At 49.1% G+C, this 17,504-nt stretch overlaps 1 protein-coding gene across 1 annotated transcript in view; it reads left to right on the top strand.

The window, feature by feature from the left end:
- The first annotated feature begins 2,594 nt into the window (after window positions 1–2,594).
- The window catches only part of Kif26b (kinesin family member 26B), a 424,022-nt gene continuing 409,112 nt past the window's right edge, over window positions 2,595–17,504 (top strand). The window contains exons 1-2 of the mRNA XM_087906092.1: window positions 2,595–3,409; window positions 4,132–4,533. Of these exons, the coding sequence (XP_087762218.1) occupies window positions 3,347–3,409; window positions 4,132–4,533 (465 nt within the window). The 5' untranslated portion in view covers window positions 2,595–3,346. The remainder of the gene's footprint in view (window positions 3,410–4,131; window positions 4,534–17,504) is intronic.

Here is a 17,504-nt window from a genome sequence, read left to right as displayed (position 1 = left end):
GTTGCCACGAGTTCTTTGCTACAGGAATTGCTAAAGGAGGGGCTGGAGAGATGGGTCCCTGGCTGCTCTCGCAGAAGTCCTTGGTCCAGTTCCCAGCACCCACACGGCAGTTCACAATCTGCAGTTCCAGTTTTGGTAACTGTGGTCTCTACAGGTACAAGGTGTGCAACACACACACACACACACACACACACACACACACACACACGCCACCCACCTTCCCCCATCCTGGTCACACACACGAGCCACACACACTGGCACAACCACTTCTACACAGAAAATGAAAACAAGTAAATTTTAAAAAAGAAAGAAAGAAATCCTTAGGGAAGTTCATTCTCCAGGCTAAAAAAAAAAAAAGGAATTCAATTGGAATTTTAGTTCGTGGGGGTGGGGGAGAATCCAGACGTGCAAAAACTAGGTAAATGCATTTTAAAACCCCATATTTTCCCTAGTTTCATGGAAAGATAGATTTGTCAAAACATAATATAAATGATCATATTGTAGATTTTACAATGTGTACATTTAAATCATTAGCTCAAAGGACAGAGATAAAATGGAAATGGGCCTGCTGAAGTGTACATTTTAGTGAATTCTGCAATGTTACCCCTGAACAGCCCGCGCTAAGTCAAAAATTCATATGAGAGTCATTAGAGCTAGAAACCCAGTCGAGGAATGAGAGAATATGAAGACATTATTCAATTAACAAGAAAGGCAAGCGGAAGGGAGGAATGTAAGACAGCAAAATAGGAAACAGACCCATACGAACAGTAACAGGAAACCCAAAACCCATGTTAAGCCAAACACAAAAGACATACGGATTCTGTAGACAAAAAAATTCAAGATCAATCAAAACTGATCTGTGGTGATGGAAGTCGGTACAGCGATTGCTAATGGTTAACGTGGGTGGGGGACTGCCTGGGAAGGGGTGAATATTTTTTCATTGAGAAGAATTTACATCTTAATTGGGTACTCATGAAATTTTACACTAAAAATTTAAGCATTTCACATCAACTCTCTTGAGGGGACCACCAGCTTTAAAATTTTACCAACAGAGGGCGCTCCGAGCCCATCAAACACGCGGTGGGCCGCAAATACTTTGGGACACACATCAGCTCTACTCCGGGCTCATCATTCTTTAGGGCGAACCGCGCTGCTCCGCGATGGCTCTCAGCCCCCACCCCGTCGATACCCCACTTTTCCCACTCGGGGCTTCACAGGCTCGTACATTTCACCTGGCCACATGCTGCTTTGGGGCTGATAAGCCGCGCATAGCTAATGGCGACGATATTTTCCGCGGCACCCAGGCAGAATACAGATGTGGCCACAGCCGGCATGTGCTGCTTGGAGGCTACCTGTCCCCCTAAGGTCCTCTGCAGATATGATCGCGTTGAAATTGGAAGTAGGAACGTAATGGAAACTTCCACAGTGTTCTCAACATCTTCATTTTGACCTTTTCGCCTTGCTTTGAAGGCTGTGAAATATCCCGGGCTCACTGGCTGCAGAGGGTGAGGGGCGGGGGTGGCTGCACCGTGGAGGCACCAAAGATTCCAGTAGGAACACAAGATGGGGGCGTTGCCCCAGGGTCCCAGCACCCCACTTGCTGTCTTCTGTCCCCCCTTCCTTGCTTATCCATGTGTCAGAAGGAAGACAGACTAGGAAAGCCCGAAATGTCCCCCTGCCCCCACCTAGCCCAAGGCCAGGTCTTTCCGGGGTGCCGGGATGCCATTACACCACACGTGATCTCCGCGCCCGGCTGGTCCTGCAGGAGGCGTCTCGCGGGGTGTTAATTAAAGGTCACAACAAAATAGACCTGCCGGCTCACCAGAAGAAATGTCCTCCCGGGAAATGAAAAATGACACCCCGGAGCAGCCACGTGTGGAGCCCAGCGTACACCGGCTTCCTGAGCTCCGGGGCGCTACGCCGGGTGGGGGGCGGGAATCAGACAGAGGGCGACAGCTGGATGCTCTGGAGATCTCACAGGTCCCGATGCTCGCAGGCTAACGCGCAAGGGGACAGGGGGACTGATCCCAACCCGGAGGCCCGAGCAGCTCGCGCCACACCCCCCTCTCCAGGCCCACGCAGTCCTCCCGCGCGCGTGTGCGGCGCCGCCAAACCCTCAGTTTCCCCAGCCCGGCAGCTGCGCGCTGGGTCCCTGGTTCACCTGTGCGGGTCTCGGGAGGTTTCCCCCCATCATTAACAAGGTTTTGGGCCGGAGGGCGGGCGGGGGCTGAAGGCTCCCGGTGCCCAGGCCGGGGTCCGGGGAAGAAGGAACCCCTGGTCGGCTGGGGCTGAGAGGGCGATTCAAGGAAAGGTTTGCCAGGCAGGTCTGGGAGAACAAAGGGCGGGGGGTTGGCCCCGGCCTGTTTGCGGACTTGTTTGTGACTCAATCCGTTTGCACGGCGTTTCAAAGGCAGATCTGCACGCCTTGCCAGGAGAGACCAGCCCCCGGGGGGGCGGGGAGGCGGGGAGGCTCCCGCGCCGCATTTCCGCGCAGTTCGACCGGCTTGGAGCTGCAGGCTCGCACGGCGGGTAGCACCGGAGCCCCCGGCCGCGGGCCCCTCGCCAGCAACTTCCCCGCCCGAAGCCAGATTTACGACCCTACCCCCGCCCCGGCTGCGCCTGGCGATGCCAGGCCCGAGCGCCGCGCCGTAAATGGATCGCGGCGGGCGCGGCGGCGGCGGCCGGGCGGGCTCCGAGGCGGCAGGGTCGCGGTCCCCTAGGCTCCGTGCTGAGCCCGGGTGCACACGCGCGTCCTGATCTCGGGCTGCTCGCCGGCCGCGCACAGCCGTCCTCTCCCTGCCCTGCGCGCAACTGTCAGGAGAAAAAACGGGCCGGCGCATATTGGCTCGGCGACACGCCGAGGCTCCTCCCCGAGGCTGGATCCTTATATTTTGGGAGAATTTCTTTGAACTCAGTTAGCGAGCTCGGGGAAGAAGGCAAGTTCCCACCGCCGGCTCGGTTCGGCGAGGGCTCGCCCACCTTCCCTGCAGCCGCCTTGCGCCCTCGCCGTCGTCCTCCCTCTCGGCCCCGCTGGAGGAGAACGCGCTGGCCGGGCGGAGGAAAATGCCAGCGATCTGGATGTGGCGGTGAAGAGAGGACGCATGGTTAGAAGAGGCAGAGAGATGAGGAAACCCATTATTTGAGAACCACCAGGCGCTCCAACCCTTCCTGCAAATTGGTGCTATCACTTCTGGGGTCCATTTGCTTTTCCTCTTCCCAACCCCCATTAAGAAATCTTGACTTGAGGACCAACCCCTACCACGAGGGGGGACGCTTTCTGGGTTGGCAAACCTTTTGGATGTAGCCTTGTGGGAACATTTAGACCCTTTCCTCTGGAAGAGCCACCATGAATTCGGTAGCTGGAAATAAAGAGAGGCTTGCGGTCTCCACCAGGGGCAAGAAATACGGGGTAAGTTGTGGCGGCGTCCACGGGGAGATGCATTCCCAGGGACCCATCGGGGCGGGCTCCCGCTGCCCGGGAACCAGAGGCGGGCTCACGGCCCCCCAGCTCTCGGGTGGCACTGGCTTCTCCACCGGCGGGGCCATGCATGCGTGAAGGTGGATCTGCAGCTCGCCTGGCTCTGGGAATGTCTTTGGTCCCCGGTTTCTCCCTTTCCCTGCACCCGTAACTTTTGCACTATCGGAGGCAGAGTTAAACCTAAGGGAAGCGTTTCCCAGGAATCCCTCTGCGGTTCCCTGGGCTCGCTGCCCAGGAGCGGGGAGCCACTTTCATTTACCTGCGGGACCCGGAGGGCTATTCTCCGAATGAGTAAACACCTAGAAGTCACAGTCACCCACCCCTTGGATATGGTGTTCCAGGACTGCGTATCTAGGTCTTGCTGGGGGTGGGTACCAGATTTGAAAGAGCGGGGCTTTGGATTTCTGGGTGTTCTCGCAGAAACCGAAGGACACCCAAACACCCCAAGCCGTTCTACTGACCCCAGGAGGAATGGAGGAGAACCTGTGCGCGGTCTCCCCGGGGAGGGTGCGTGGGACCGGACTCGCCTAAGGACAGGTTACTTGAGGGATGGAGCTACATGGAGGGCAGGTTCGCAGCAGTGCAGGCAGGACGGTTGCCCCCAGCCCTCCAGGCTCAGCTCGCGGGTCTGACGCTGCTTGTCTCTCCCGCAGGTGAATGAAGTGTGCTCGCCCACCAAGCCCGCCGCGCCCTTCTCCCCCGAGAGCTGGTACCGCAAGGCATACGAGGAGTCTCGCGCAGGGAGCCGGCCCACCCCCGAGGGCGCGGGTTCTGCGCTCGGTTCGTCCGGTACCCCGTCCCCGGGCTCGGGCACCTCGTCCCCGAGCTCCTTCACTGGCTCCCCGGGCCCCGCATCTCCGGGCATCGGCACCAGCTCGCCGGGTTCCCTGGGCGGCTCACCGGGCTTTGGCACTGGATCTCCAGGCTCGGGCAGCGGCGGCGGCTCCTCCCCCGGCTCCGACCGCGGCGTCTGGTGCGAGAACTGCAACGCCCGCTTGGTGGAGCTGAAGAGGCAGGCTCTCAAGCTGCTGCTGCCGGGACCCCTCCCGGGCAAGGTGAGCCACTGAGGGGTGCTTTGCGGGGAGCTGCGCCCCACCCTAGGATGCTGCCTAGGGGTGTCCCGGTGTAAGGCTCCGCACCTGGCCTGGCGGCGCAGGGGGATGCCCCCAGCGGGTTTGCCCTGCTGTTCTCCCTACCCTCCTCTGCCATCCTGCAGCAGCTTGTCAAAGGGGGCAGTAACAGCCAACTGCGAGAGTTGAGGGTTCCCGTGGTGGCCTATTTGTGGTGACTCTCTACCTTCCAAGCGCCACAGAAACGCTTTTTCTAAGCCGGTATTTCTCCCTTAACACTTCATGTGTCTGCGTGAGGAGGATTAAGAAGTGGCTCGCTGTAAGAGCCAAGATGTATCCTGACCTGTTCCTGGGCTCATTTAATAAGCACATTGGTTCTTCCATAGCAACCCTGTCTGCGTGGTGTGACAGGCCCGGAGCCCCCAGAGCGGAACACAATGCAGTTGTATTTGCCCAGTTGGGTCCAAGTACTATCACATGATAATATTTACTCTTCCACTTCAAAGGGTTTTTATCAGTGGTTAGAGAGACACATCAAGAAAACAGTGGATTGCTGTGGAGGCTGCCAACACTGCTTGATGGCATTTTCAGGTTTTTTTTTTTCTGTGACTTTCTGAAATGAAATATTGTGTGATTTCGAATAGCGGAGTTTGGGAGTAACCACATCTGCTTGCTTCATCTGTTTATCCAGATATACACATGGATGTTTTCTATACCAAGGTTCAATTACACAGACACCCACAGACTGTTGTAAAATTTAAAATGTGAAAAATCACCACCAGGAGAACTGGTTTTCTGAATTTAGAAATTATCTCAAGAATAATTAACTCTGGGTTATTGTCAGTTTGGCATTTTTGTCGTTCTGCTATTAATCTTCCAGGACACCCCAAGAGTAAATCTCAGGACGAGGCGCCTTTCTCAGTCTTGCATGCCACACTGCCCCGACTTAACACCTTTCCCTAGCCACAGACTTATTTGCTATTTTTCATCAATATTCTTTGATTTCCTGCCCACTTCAAAGTTGAAGACAGCAGGCCCATGTGGAAGCCATCATTGTACACACTGAGTTCATCTTCTGATAGACTCATAGCCCACAGGGTGTAGACCAGGGTGGGAGAGACAAAGATCTGAGAGACTCTGGTGCTTGAGGTGATGGTGTCTGATATTTGTAATCCTAGTAAGTCACAGGCCCCCAAAATTATCTCAGAGCATCCTTGAGGGCGTATGCTCACCAGGGGCTCTTTGTGTTGTTGTTCCAACGCTCCTCTTGGGCAAAAGTAAAGAAGCACCAAGTCTTGTCCTGAGAAGGGAAGGGGTGAAGGAGCACCGACAGGAAGAAACAAAAGTTGAAGCGTAACCACATGCTTGGTAATTTACGGGGTCCTGTGGTAGACTCGGCCTCTGGTTTTGTTGAAGCCACCTGAAAAAATTCACTTCACACTGCTTAGGAGGGAGTGCAATTTTACGCGCTGATTTTATTTATTGGTTGAAATAAAAGTGATGTTGAGAAAGCAATCATAGTAGAGGGAGGTCATGCTCCAGAGGCAGTGCTGGGCATGCCAAGCCTCGGTGTTCTGCTGACCCAGGGGCATTGAGAGGGGCTTGAACATCACACACAGTCGCCTGAGCTGCATCAAGACACAGATAGCATGAGGTAAAAGGGAGCGTGCAGGGTTTAGTCAGGGATAGAATGCTTTGGGGTTAGCTTGCTGCTAGTAAGTGAGATATGGAGTCTTAATATTGAGTGCCCATGGATTGTGTTTGAGAAGGATAGCTTTTGGGGTGTGCACATATGTTAAACATTGTCACCCTCTAATTAGGTGCAAATTCTTTAACGCCTTTGCAGCACGTTCGCCAAACAAATGCCGTGTTCTCTGGGGCCCTATGCATGGTGGGTCCTGTCCATTGGAGACAAGGCATTTCTTCTTCTCAGTGCAAGGTTCATGAGCAAACTGTGGACCTCCACCCTGCAGGCACTGAAGGGGTTAAGTTTCAATAGAACAAGGGATGTCAGTGTGACCCCCCCCCCATATGTAATTCCCCCTAGAGATCAAGAGTTCTGGGAAGATAAAGACTTATTTTTGAGGGGTAATTAGTAAAAATCATCTTCATAATTCATGTAAGATGCTCGACTGTATTTGGGGGATATTTTCACAAATAGAGTATTGAACTGTGTTGGATCGTGTGAGAAGCTTTATACATGACCATTCAGAAGTCAGAGGCAGAAGCACCTGCCCTGGAATCTGTTACTTCCGGATGGATTTGGCCTGGGTTCTTTTTGCACCACTGGTTTTATTTTGCAATATTAGTGAGTCGGTTTTCTCATTTTAAAAAATATAATGTTTTCATTAATTCTTTAGGATGTCACCTTATTTTTAGCTTTCCCATTGACCCAGCAATGAAAAACAGTGTTTCAGATTGTTAGATGTAACAAGGCAAGGTTTGAAAAGTGCCCCCATTCTTCAGAGAAAGATACAAGGTTGACATTCATCTAAGTGACCCTATCCGTGAGATTTATGGTTTAATAGAACTTGAGGTTTTGGTCGAAAGGTGCTGCCCATGTTCAGGTTCTAATGTGATGAGCTCACTTCTTCAGCACTATAGTGTCGTCATGTGACTTCCCTCCCTGGCTCCTTTCTAGGTAATAAGCTCTATTGAGTCTCCCTCTGTTTATTTTGGGGACAGTTGGGTGAAGCGAAGTGATGAAGCATTAGACAGTCTCTGCAGGAGCATATGGTTTTCCCCCCATTGAAGACTGGCTTTGGTGCTTCAAGAGTTCCCGCCCGAGTCTGAGCATTCTTGAGACTTGTTTGGCCACTGGAGGACGGGGCTTCAGGGTAGACCAGTTGTTCGGCCTCTGGAAGGCTGGGTTTCAGGGTAGACCAGTTGGGTAGCCCTGGAGGACTGGGTTTCATGGTAGACCATTCTGTGACTTGGATGTAACTGGGTAACCAGGTAAGTGGTGGCAATGTTGACAGAGGCAAGAAGTGTGGAGAGAAAGAATGTGGTGGGTGAAGGTCTGAGTTTTCTAGAGAGGAGATCAAGAGCAGCGGCAGATTGTTGCTGGTTATTTCAAGACCCTGGGAGTGGCAACTGCGCTCTGAATTCATCTTCTCCACAGCAACTTACCTGAGCAAGGAGATATGTGCTCCTGGCGTAAGGTCGCAAAGCATTCTGATTGACTTTTATTACCGCAGGAGGAAAGTGCTTGCCAGTTTATAGCCTTTCTTCTTGAGCGTCCTTAAGTGGAAGTGCTCAGATAAAACAAAAGAATGGTGTTGTGGAAAAGAGTTGGGACTTTAAGTGAGGATGGTCCCTTCCCCCACTGTCCTGTTTCACTGTGTAAATATAAAACATTTCCTCAGTGTGGTGAGAGTATCTTTCCTGTTTTATAGACAGTCAAGGCACTGAGCCAGACAGAGGGGCCAAGGAATGAATCTCTCCCTTTTTTGAGCTAACCTAGATCATCCCGATAGCGGTGACAGAACTTTTGAATCTCCTGTGGAGAGCCCACGAAACAGCAGCCTGAAGAAATTCCCTGGAGTAAGCACGAACGCCCCAGGCTAGGCAAAGGTTATCCGGTATCTGCTCATTTCCATACCAACAAAAGAAAATCTCCTCCTAGGTAAAAGGAAGGTCCAGAGCTGTGGTCCTATCTGACTGTTTTCCTCAGTCGCATATTCTGAGTCCATCTATGCCCCAGAAATATCAGCAAGATTAGCCAGTCGCCCTGAGGAGAGTGGTCAGGAATCACAGAGATGAAAGAGAAGAATGTGTGTCAGGGGTTACAAACACCAACCGTGGGCTCTAAATAGCCAGAGCCCGTGGAAGTCTAGACTTGGGGAGACATAAATAAATATTTCTGTATTTTGCCACTTCCAAAAGAGGAAGGAGGAGTATAAAAAATAGCTCTATTCAAAAGTCCCCTCCTCAAAGGCATTGTAGTATACTGTATAGTTAAAACAGACTTTACATTTAAAATATAAATTTACTAAACTTTGAAGGAATTTCGGACAACATTCCCTTACTCTAAGAACACATCTTTAAAAAGCATCTTTAGAATACTGTTCATTTTGAAATTATTTTAAAAATGTTTCCTTACTGGGGGCTGGAAAAATGACCGAGTGTTTTAGAGCACCGGCTGCCCTTCCACAGGTTGGGACTTCAATCCCCAGGACCCTCATGATGACTCACCACTGTCTGTAACACCAGTTCCAGGGTCTCCAGCCTCTTCTGACCCCTGTAGGCACAAGGCATGCAAGTGGCACACAGACATACATGCAAACATTTTTCTTGTTTTCAAGGATTTCATATATATGTACCGTATATAATCTTATTTACCTCCCATTACCCTCCAACTGTCTGCCTCCTCCAACGTAATCCCATCCCAAATTCATGTCCTCTTTAGTTTTCTGAGCACCACCAAGTTCAGTCGGCACTGCCCTTATGTGTGTGGTGGGGGTGGCCCTCCCCCAGAGCCTTGGGAACCTACCAGCTGCCACATTCTTGAAAGAAAGCGAAGAATGGCTCTCCCTCTCCCAGCAGCTACCCGCTGCCGACAGAGGCTCAGTGTGCGGCGGAGCCTCCAGAGCGTCTATCCCAGCTGATACCTGAGTGTCAAGTGTCTTGTGCAAGTGACCACAGCTGTGAGGTCAGGATTGGGACAGCCACGCCATCTCTGGAAGACAGCATCTCACAGTGCCCCCCCCCCATCTTCGGGCTCTTTGAAATAAAACAACAGCTGATCTATAACAGCAGTAATGAACAAAAATCCTGCAGCATTTATCCTTTCAAAACTTCTGAGCCAGAGTTTATAAAAGCATTCCCAGTGGAGTCAGATGAGCCGCAATTTCTTCCTCGGCTGCATTTCGTTTTGCTGGACTTTTAAGTGTGGAACCCACACGGTCAGTTTTTGTAGGGATTTAATTTGTCTGAAAAACTCCCTGACCAGTAATCATTTCTTCCCTACTCTTCATAGACAAGATGATTGCTTTAGAAATGAGTGCTTTTTAAATGGTGAAGGCTGGCACTTTAGCAGTGTTTGGAACGATTTGGGCAATCAAAATTTAGGTTGTGTCCATTGCTCTCGGGTAAATAACAAGTGAGGGTCTGCTGTTTGAGAATGTTCATGTTTCCTGGGTTCTCAGATGGCAGCTTCAATCCTTGGGGATCAGGAAGCTGGAAATAAACGTTGTCAAGATCCCAAGGAACTATTTGAGTTGTGGCCTAAAGGGTGTAGGGGAGTCTTGTTGGAGCGCTTGGAGAGGTAATGCCTGCTCTTCTACCGTGTTATCTGCTGAGGCTCCATCCTCCAAGGAAAGGAGCCTATAGCTGGACGCTTGGCCACAGACGTGGAACACTAGCCTTCCTTGCCTGATCCTCAGAGATACAAGCCAGCTAGTCACGTAGGGCCTCCTTTCCCTTTCTGGTGTCATTTACCCTTGTCTGGTCATAGGCACCCTTTCTTCCCTTCTACGCCGTTAAGTGGCCCCATTGGGTCGAGGAGCACTCTATAGAAGAGCACGCAGTTGCTCTTTCTCTCTTCTGGGCACCCATTTGAAGGAACCCCTCTTTATGTATGCTGGTGGAGGTGCTGAGGGATGGGATACATCTGTGTTCCTAAGTTACATTTGGGTTTTTATCAGAATACTGTGTCAGCCTGCACCTGGCTATTGTCTTTGGACTTTCTCCAGAACCTCTCTGGAGAAAAATGGCCTTTAAATCCTGAGTAGAAAGGCATCTGTCATGAGGGAATTCGCTTTACTTTCTTAATTAATTTTTTGTTCTTTTTGTTTTTGAAAAAGTGCTTCGTTTAGTCCAGGTTGGTCTTGAACTCACTATATAGCTAAGGGATAACCCTACCAAACAGTAAGACACGTGGCAAAGCTTTTCTTTTTTCTTTTTTCTTTAGTACTTAAAATGATGTAGAATTGGTGCACAGGAAAGAGAAAAATATGCAATATAAAGTCTGGGAATGAATCTGAGTGCAACTGAAAATTTGTTTTATTATAGTAGTGGCATCTTTAATCAGTGGTAGGAAGATGGGTGTTTGATAAAAGTCTGGGAACAACTCAATAGATAAATATTTGGACAAACATAAAATGGATCTATGCTGTTTATTATATACCCAGAAGATCATGCAATGGGCCAGAGGCCTAAACGCTAAATCCTGTATAACTGCACATAGGCCCACTATGTCCTCTCGACAAGCAAATGTCCTTCGGTAGTTTCCATTTTGTCTTGTGTTGTGTCCATGTGTGGGTGTGGCTGAGGGCCAGAGGCCATGTTGGGTGTCTTCCTTAGCCTCCATTCCACTTAATTTCTGAGTCAGGGTCTCTCCATCCAAAGCTTGTAAGTTCTCAGCTGACACTGGCCAGAAAACCCCAAGGACCCTTCTGCCTCTGCCTCTCCAGGCCTGCGATTATAGGACATGCCACTGGGCCTGCATGTTTTATAGAGGTGCTGGGATCAAACTCGGCTCCGGGTGCTGTGTGTCAGCCTTCTACTGACTGAGCCATCTGCTAGCTCCACGACATTGTTTTTTTAAAGCTAAGGAACAGGTATCATAATCCACCAGGTACTTTTTAGTGCAAATTATCATCATCGATTGCTTGGTGACGAGCTCTCCTTGAATTCCTGTTATCACGTCTGATCGTAGTGCACTAAAAAATGCCAGTGGATTCGACTTGGTAATATATTATTTATCGCTTTTTCTTTGATGTGCATATACCAATAATAATTTCTGATTCTTATTCATGTACCAGTATAGGATTAGAGCATATTATAAATAAAATATTAAAAATTTTAAAATTCCTGCCTGGGGCAATACACAGTTTGCAGTGAGAGACAGACACTGTGGGAGTCACACTGCAGCATGTCAAGAGCGGAACTTGAATTGTGCAGGGAGCTTAAGGCATGGGGTGGAGATGGCGTTAGAGAAATGAGTTGAATATGGACATACTGGTAGAGGTGTTCCAGGTAGAAAGAAGGGCGTGAGGGGGCTATGCATGCCGAGTACACTGGAAGACTTACGTAGAGCATTGTTAACTATCACTCTATGTGTGTGAGCATGTATGTGTGTGTGTGTGTGTGTGTGTGCATGCATGTGTGCATGTGTGTGCGTGCATGTATACATGCGTGTGTGTGAACAGGTTGGGGAAGTGTTAGACAGGGAACAGGGGCCCTTGTGAGAAAAAAAGCCAGGGCTTTCTTGGTAGGCAGTGGTACTCCCTGGAAGGTGACAGGAGGGGACTGACCTATCAGTTGTGTACTGTGAGAGAGGGTGGATTGAGATGGTGTCCTGGAGTCTCATTAGGGAGTCCCTCGCCGTGGCGTGAGTGACGTCATGTGGACTGAATTGAAGTGGTAGCAAAATGAATGAAATGTTAGGAAAGATCCGGTAGATCCTATGTAGAAATCCATGATGGATGGATGCTAATGTAATGGACAGGAAATACTCATTCTCCATTCATCAGATGGAGAAGATGGGCATAGGGATTTTGTTAATGGGGGTGGGAATGATTATGCGCAACAAAATGATTTGAGTTCTTTAGAGCCTGAGATTCAATGGTCCAGCGGGCCTAGTTAGGGTCTCTAGCAGGGGTTTGGAGGTGGAGACATGGATCTGAGAGCTGTCACCATGACAAAGGTGATGGAATGCACAGATGGTGTGACTCCATGTGTGTGAGGCACATGAGCACATTGAGCATAAATGTGAGCGTTGACACTGAGCAGACAAGAAGCCAAGGGATCAGGAAGACAGACCAGGTCAGAAAAGGAGTTAAAAAAATGGGAGGACATGTGGCACCATGGAGCCCAAACAGTAGGAGTTTGGGGGGCCAGGATGGTGGTGAGCCCAGAACTTTGAAGGAATCCAGGAGGCAAGGACTGAAGTGTCTGTGGCGTTGGCCATAAGGAGGTTACTGGAAATTTTGGCTTGAAGAGTTTCTGGCCTCTTGGAAAAAGATTGTCAATGTCAGCGTGTTCAACAGTCGGGATATCTGAGGCAACTCCACTGGAGGTTTTGTGGGGTACCTTTCTTAATGTTCTTATACGATAAAATGAAGTCCTGGGATCAGCAGGTCTTGGCACAAAGCCAAACTTCCTTGGTTGTGACCAGAGGCAAGCCGTTTGGTTTTTTGAATTTTCTGTCATTCAGGTTGTAGTGTGGGTCAAGTGACTGAGGTAATATTGTGCCATCCCTTGGTGTTATTATTCCAATGACTTTCAAGGAAGAGTTGAATTCAATAAGAACCAATTTCCTTCCACCACCCGCCCCTCTTTCCCTTCTGTTGCTAATGGTCTGATACCAAAATGGAGAAAAGAGAAACAGCATTGGAGAAAATGGAGCCATTCATCTCCTTTTGCATTTCTTCATCTCCGAGTCAATAAAACCACTCATACGTATTCATCATTCCGTAGGTGTCTGTCTCCCCAAAACATTTCAGGTTGATGAAGGTGGCTACTCCTTTTAGCCCAGTTGCCATGAATATGTATGGATTGGGAATCATTGTCACAGATGGAAATCCCTTCCTTGAGAGCTCCCAGCTCTGAGCCCCCCAGGGAGCGGGGCAAGAGTGGCTTTTGGCATTTCAGATCCCGGCGAGTGAAGGAGAGCAGATTTTCCTTCGGTGACCACGCATGCCGCCAGCAGATCTGTGCAGCACCAGGAATTTGGCTTATCTGCTTTCCAATGCAGTTTGATCTTTCTCAGACAGTTTTCTTTGCAGTTCTACTTTGCTGGTTTTGTTGCATCGATTCCAGCCAGACCCTGCGAAGACGACTGGAAATAGAGACAATACCCTCCCCCCAGTTGGCAGCATTTTCTGCACTGGTGGCAGCTGGGAGTTGGAGTGGACGTGGAAGGCAGGGCACTTGCAAACCCTACTATAAAGGGAAGGCACGTTCCGAATGTCACAGACTGGAGGGCTCTGGGCAGAGCAAGAGGTGGCTGGAACTGTGTCTGAGGGTGTCTAGCACGTCCCGGGCTAAGTTGCAGCCCCGCTATTTCATTCATTGCTCCTAATTGCTGCTCAGTACTGTTGCTGACCACCAAGGTTTTGAAAGCTGTGTTAACTCCCCACATAGCATGCTCCTCAGATCTTTGATGGCTCACACACACAGATTTCTGTCTTTAAATGGGTTTGTGTGAAACCATGAACCGCAAATAGCAAAGCCGAAACCTGCTCTTCAAAATATAGACTTCAGGTTAATGATTCCTCCATCTCATTTGAGTGATGTCTGGGATTTGTAATTGCATAATGGAAGAATGTTTTTTCCTAGGCTAACACAGCAGCATAGGATATTGAGGTGCGTGTGTGTGTGTGTGTGTGTGTGTGTGTGTGTGTGTGTTTGTGTGTGTGATTCTATCTTTTAATCAGCAGCGATGAGCCGCTATGCACTCCTTAGAAGTACCGTCCACTTATTTCTAGTGGCTGCTTTTGAGGGATATTCAGTGTCGTCTCCCCCCGCCCACTCCATGCGACAGGATGGGCTTATGCAGCAATGGGAGACCTCTTCACTAAGTGACAGGAAGCCAAACATGAGAAGAGCTGTGGCCAAGAGTTGTTGGGCTATTGTACTAACATGTTATTCAGAGTATAAACTGTGGAATTTGGGAGACCCACTACCAATCACCACTGTTCAAGAAAAATAATTTGCTGGTTCAGTTGTGTGTTAGAAGTGAGTGGTGTAAGTTCCCGAGGTTGGTACGATCCCAGATAGTTAGGTGAATTGGATTGTCTGGTGACAGAGGTACAGTGTTGCCTCCAGCATAGTTAGCATCGGGGTCTTAGGATAGTCCGATGTCTCTTTGTCTCTCTCTCTCAGTCTCCCATACCCTCTCCATGCCTCTCTTTGCTTTGCTTTCTTTCTCCTCCTCCTCTTTCTTCTTCTCCTCTCTCTTTTGGTGTTGGGCATCAAATCCAGGACCTCCAAATGTTGGGTAGATTTCTCCCATAGACTGAGGATGGGAGTCAGCGGTATTTGCTTATAAGTTCTTCCCAAGTCCACGAGTCTCTTTAAACCGAGAGACCATCAGACTTTAGGAAGACCACGCTGGCCCTCATATTCCAGACAATAGGCTTGACACAATCTTAGATGGGTGTTAGCTGAGCCAAGAGCCTAAAACTGCTTGGTAGGCTGCTGTACTATGGGACTTGGGTCCAGTAGTTACCGTCAGTGAAGGTGATACGGTTCTCCTGTTTCTTTGAGTGCTGCGTTTAGAACCCAGGGCTCACCTGTGCTACCACTGAACTTGTCCCCAGGCTGTCTCACCTGCGTCACTCCCCCCCATCCTGACCCCCCCCCCCATGGTCTTACTATGTAGCCCTGACTGGTCCAGAACTTGCTATGTAGATCAGGTCTGATGATTCTCCTGTCACCGCCTTGGATTACAGACGTGAGCTGTCCTATTTGATCTTCCCGTGTTTTAATAAAGCTGTTTGCTGTGTCCTCTGTGTTTGTAAACAAAATCAACTTAGACAAATAAAAAGATAGTTGACTTTAGGAGATCAATTTGGTAAGGGTTGTCTGATGGAAAGTACAGTCTTCAGGGCTGTGAAAGGGCCACTTTATCATTTATGTTAAGAATATTTGCCCTATAAATTAGGATGTAGGAATCATTTGGGGCAAGTTTTTTTTCTTTTCCTTGGTAATTCAGGAATGAACTCCAAACGTTAGAATCATTATTAAATTAAAAGTGTTTTTGCCCAGGACCTTCCCATCCTTTGATCTCCTCTTTTTTCTTTGCATCTTCGTACGTCTAGACAACCCAGCACTGTTCAGGCCAGTGTGTGCACCCTGCATCTAGGTCCTGCCTCTAAGGCTCCTGTCACATTTGACGCTGCCTTCTAGAGAAAGAACAGTTCAGTCCTCTGCCTGCTGGGTCAACAAGGTCCATTCAGTTACTTTCGATCTGATCTTTCTCTTTTATTACTAGCCCAGGATGTCTCTTTAAACAAGCTGCTTCCTGAGGACTGTTTTCCTAACTTTTTATTTCAAATACAACACTGCATTTTCATCCAGACACAGCGGAGGGGGTGTGATATTAGGAGCAGAGCTGGGAGCTTGGAGTAGAGCTGAGAGCATTCTAGGGGAGCAGGAGCTGGGAAAACACCCCTTGTCACCCATCCTTCCCTGGCGTTCTCTGCGTATCCGGGCACAGACCCTCACTCAGTGCTTTGGCCTATGTGCTGCTGACCCCCTCCCCCACCTTTGTTGATTTTGCCCTTAGCTGCCGTACTCTGAGTAACTCCCTTCTTTGACCCTAAATTTATTGGTGTGGTCAGGTCTGCAATTTCCAGGGTGCTTTGTGACAGGCTATATGTGGGGCGTGTGCTTGGGTGTGCTGTGTGCCTATGTATGTGTATTTGGTATGTGCGTGTCTTATATATGTGCTTGTTGTGTATATGTACATGGTCATGTGTGTGAGATGTGTGCATGTTATATGTAATATGAGATGTATGTGTAGCATATGTGGTATATCTTTGAGGCGTCTGTGTGTGTCTGTAATGTATGTGGTATGGATGTGAGATGAGCACATGTGTGTGTTTGGGTGTGTTTATGAGTTGTGTCTGTTTGGGTGGCGGTGGTGGTGTATGTGGTATGGATGTGATGTGTATGAGATATGTAGATGCGTGTATGTAGATGTGTATGTGGTGTATGTGGTATGGGACTGTGAGATATGTGTGTGTGTAGATATGTGTGTAGTGTATGTGGTATGGGTATAAGATGTGTGTGTGTGTGTATGATACGTGTGTGTCTGTAGTGTTGTATGGGTATGAGATGTGTGTGTATGATGTGTGTGTGTGTGTAGATGTGTGCGTAGTGCATGTGGTATGATATGAGATGTGTGTGTGTGGTATGGGTGTGGATATGTGTGTAATGTGTGTGTAGATGTGTGTGGTGTATGTGGTATGGATGTGATGTGTATGTAGATGTGTGTATATAGATGCGTATGTGGTGTCTGTGGTATGGGACTGCGAAATGTGTGTGTGTATGTAGATGTATATGTGGTGTATGTGGTATGGATATGCGATGCGTGTGTGTGGTATGGGAGTGGATATGTGTGTACTGTGTGTGGATGTGTGTGTGCTTTCAGAGTCCTGAAGGAAGCATAGGAGCTGATGACTCAGTGGACATCCTGTCTCAGGTTTCAGATATTGGAGGGCTGAAGCTGTTATTGGAGATGAAGTGAGCTGTGCACTTAAAGGAGCGTTCATCTGAGGACGGCTGTCACACAGGCTGAAGGAGACGCCAGTGGCAGCTGCAGGTTGGCCAGTGATGACTTTATGAGCATATTTTTCTTTTAGTGTGTGTGTGTGCACGCACGCAGAGCCTCAATTCAAAAGACTGGTTTTAATATGCATGATTGGGCCTTCTGCTTCCTGTATGGGGCACACATTGGGGGAAAGAAACAGAGGTCATGGGATTTGTATGGGGAGTTTAGGTTCATTTATCGTTTTATAGGGTGCTTGTAGTTTCTAGTGACTCCAGTCATGCCCGTTATGGCCGTCGGGAAGGGTCCGGCAGCCTGATGGAAGCCTAGGAGGCTCACATGGCCATGTGGAGGCCCACGGGCTTCTGAGTCCCCATGGTAGTTTCCACAGAACATGTTTCTGCTGACGCTCTGACCACATGGGTCTGTTCCTGACCTGTACCCATGCATGTCACTAGTAACCTGCCAGCTCCTTGCTTTGCTGGGCATTCTGTGCATGTGGTAGATGGTAATTCCTCTGTGAATATTTAAATTCTCAAAAGATTCTTGATAAAGAAAAGGCAAAACAAAACAAATAATTCCTTTTCACTGCTGGGTAATGAAGCCATTGCTGTGTGAGGGGAAATGACTGACTGGTTATCTAAGGAGTGGATATCTGGGCAGTAGTGCTGGCCTGTTGACATGACGTCCTGGTGTCCAAAGAGATGGCTATAGCTTCAGGAGGTTCCTTTCTCCATGG

This window comes from Myodes glareolus, chromosome 5 (genome assembly GCF_982192425.1).
Source record: "Myodes glareolus chromosome 5, mMyoGla1.1, whole genome shotgun sequence".
NCBI lineage: Eukaryota > Metazoa > Chordata > Mammalia > Rodentia > Cricetidae > Myodes > Myodes glareolus.
This window is presented reverse-complemented; position numbering and strand designations above follow the sequence as displayed.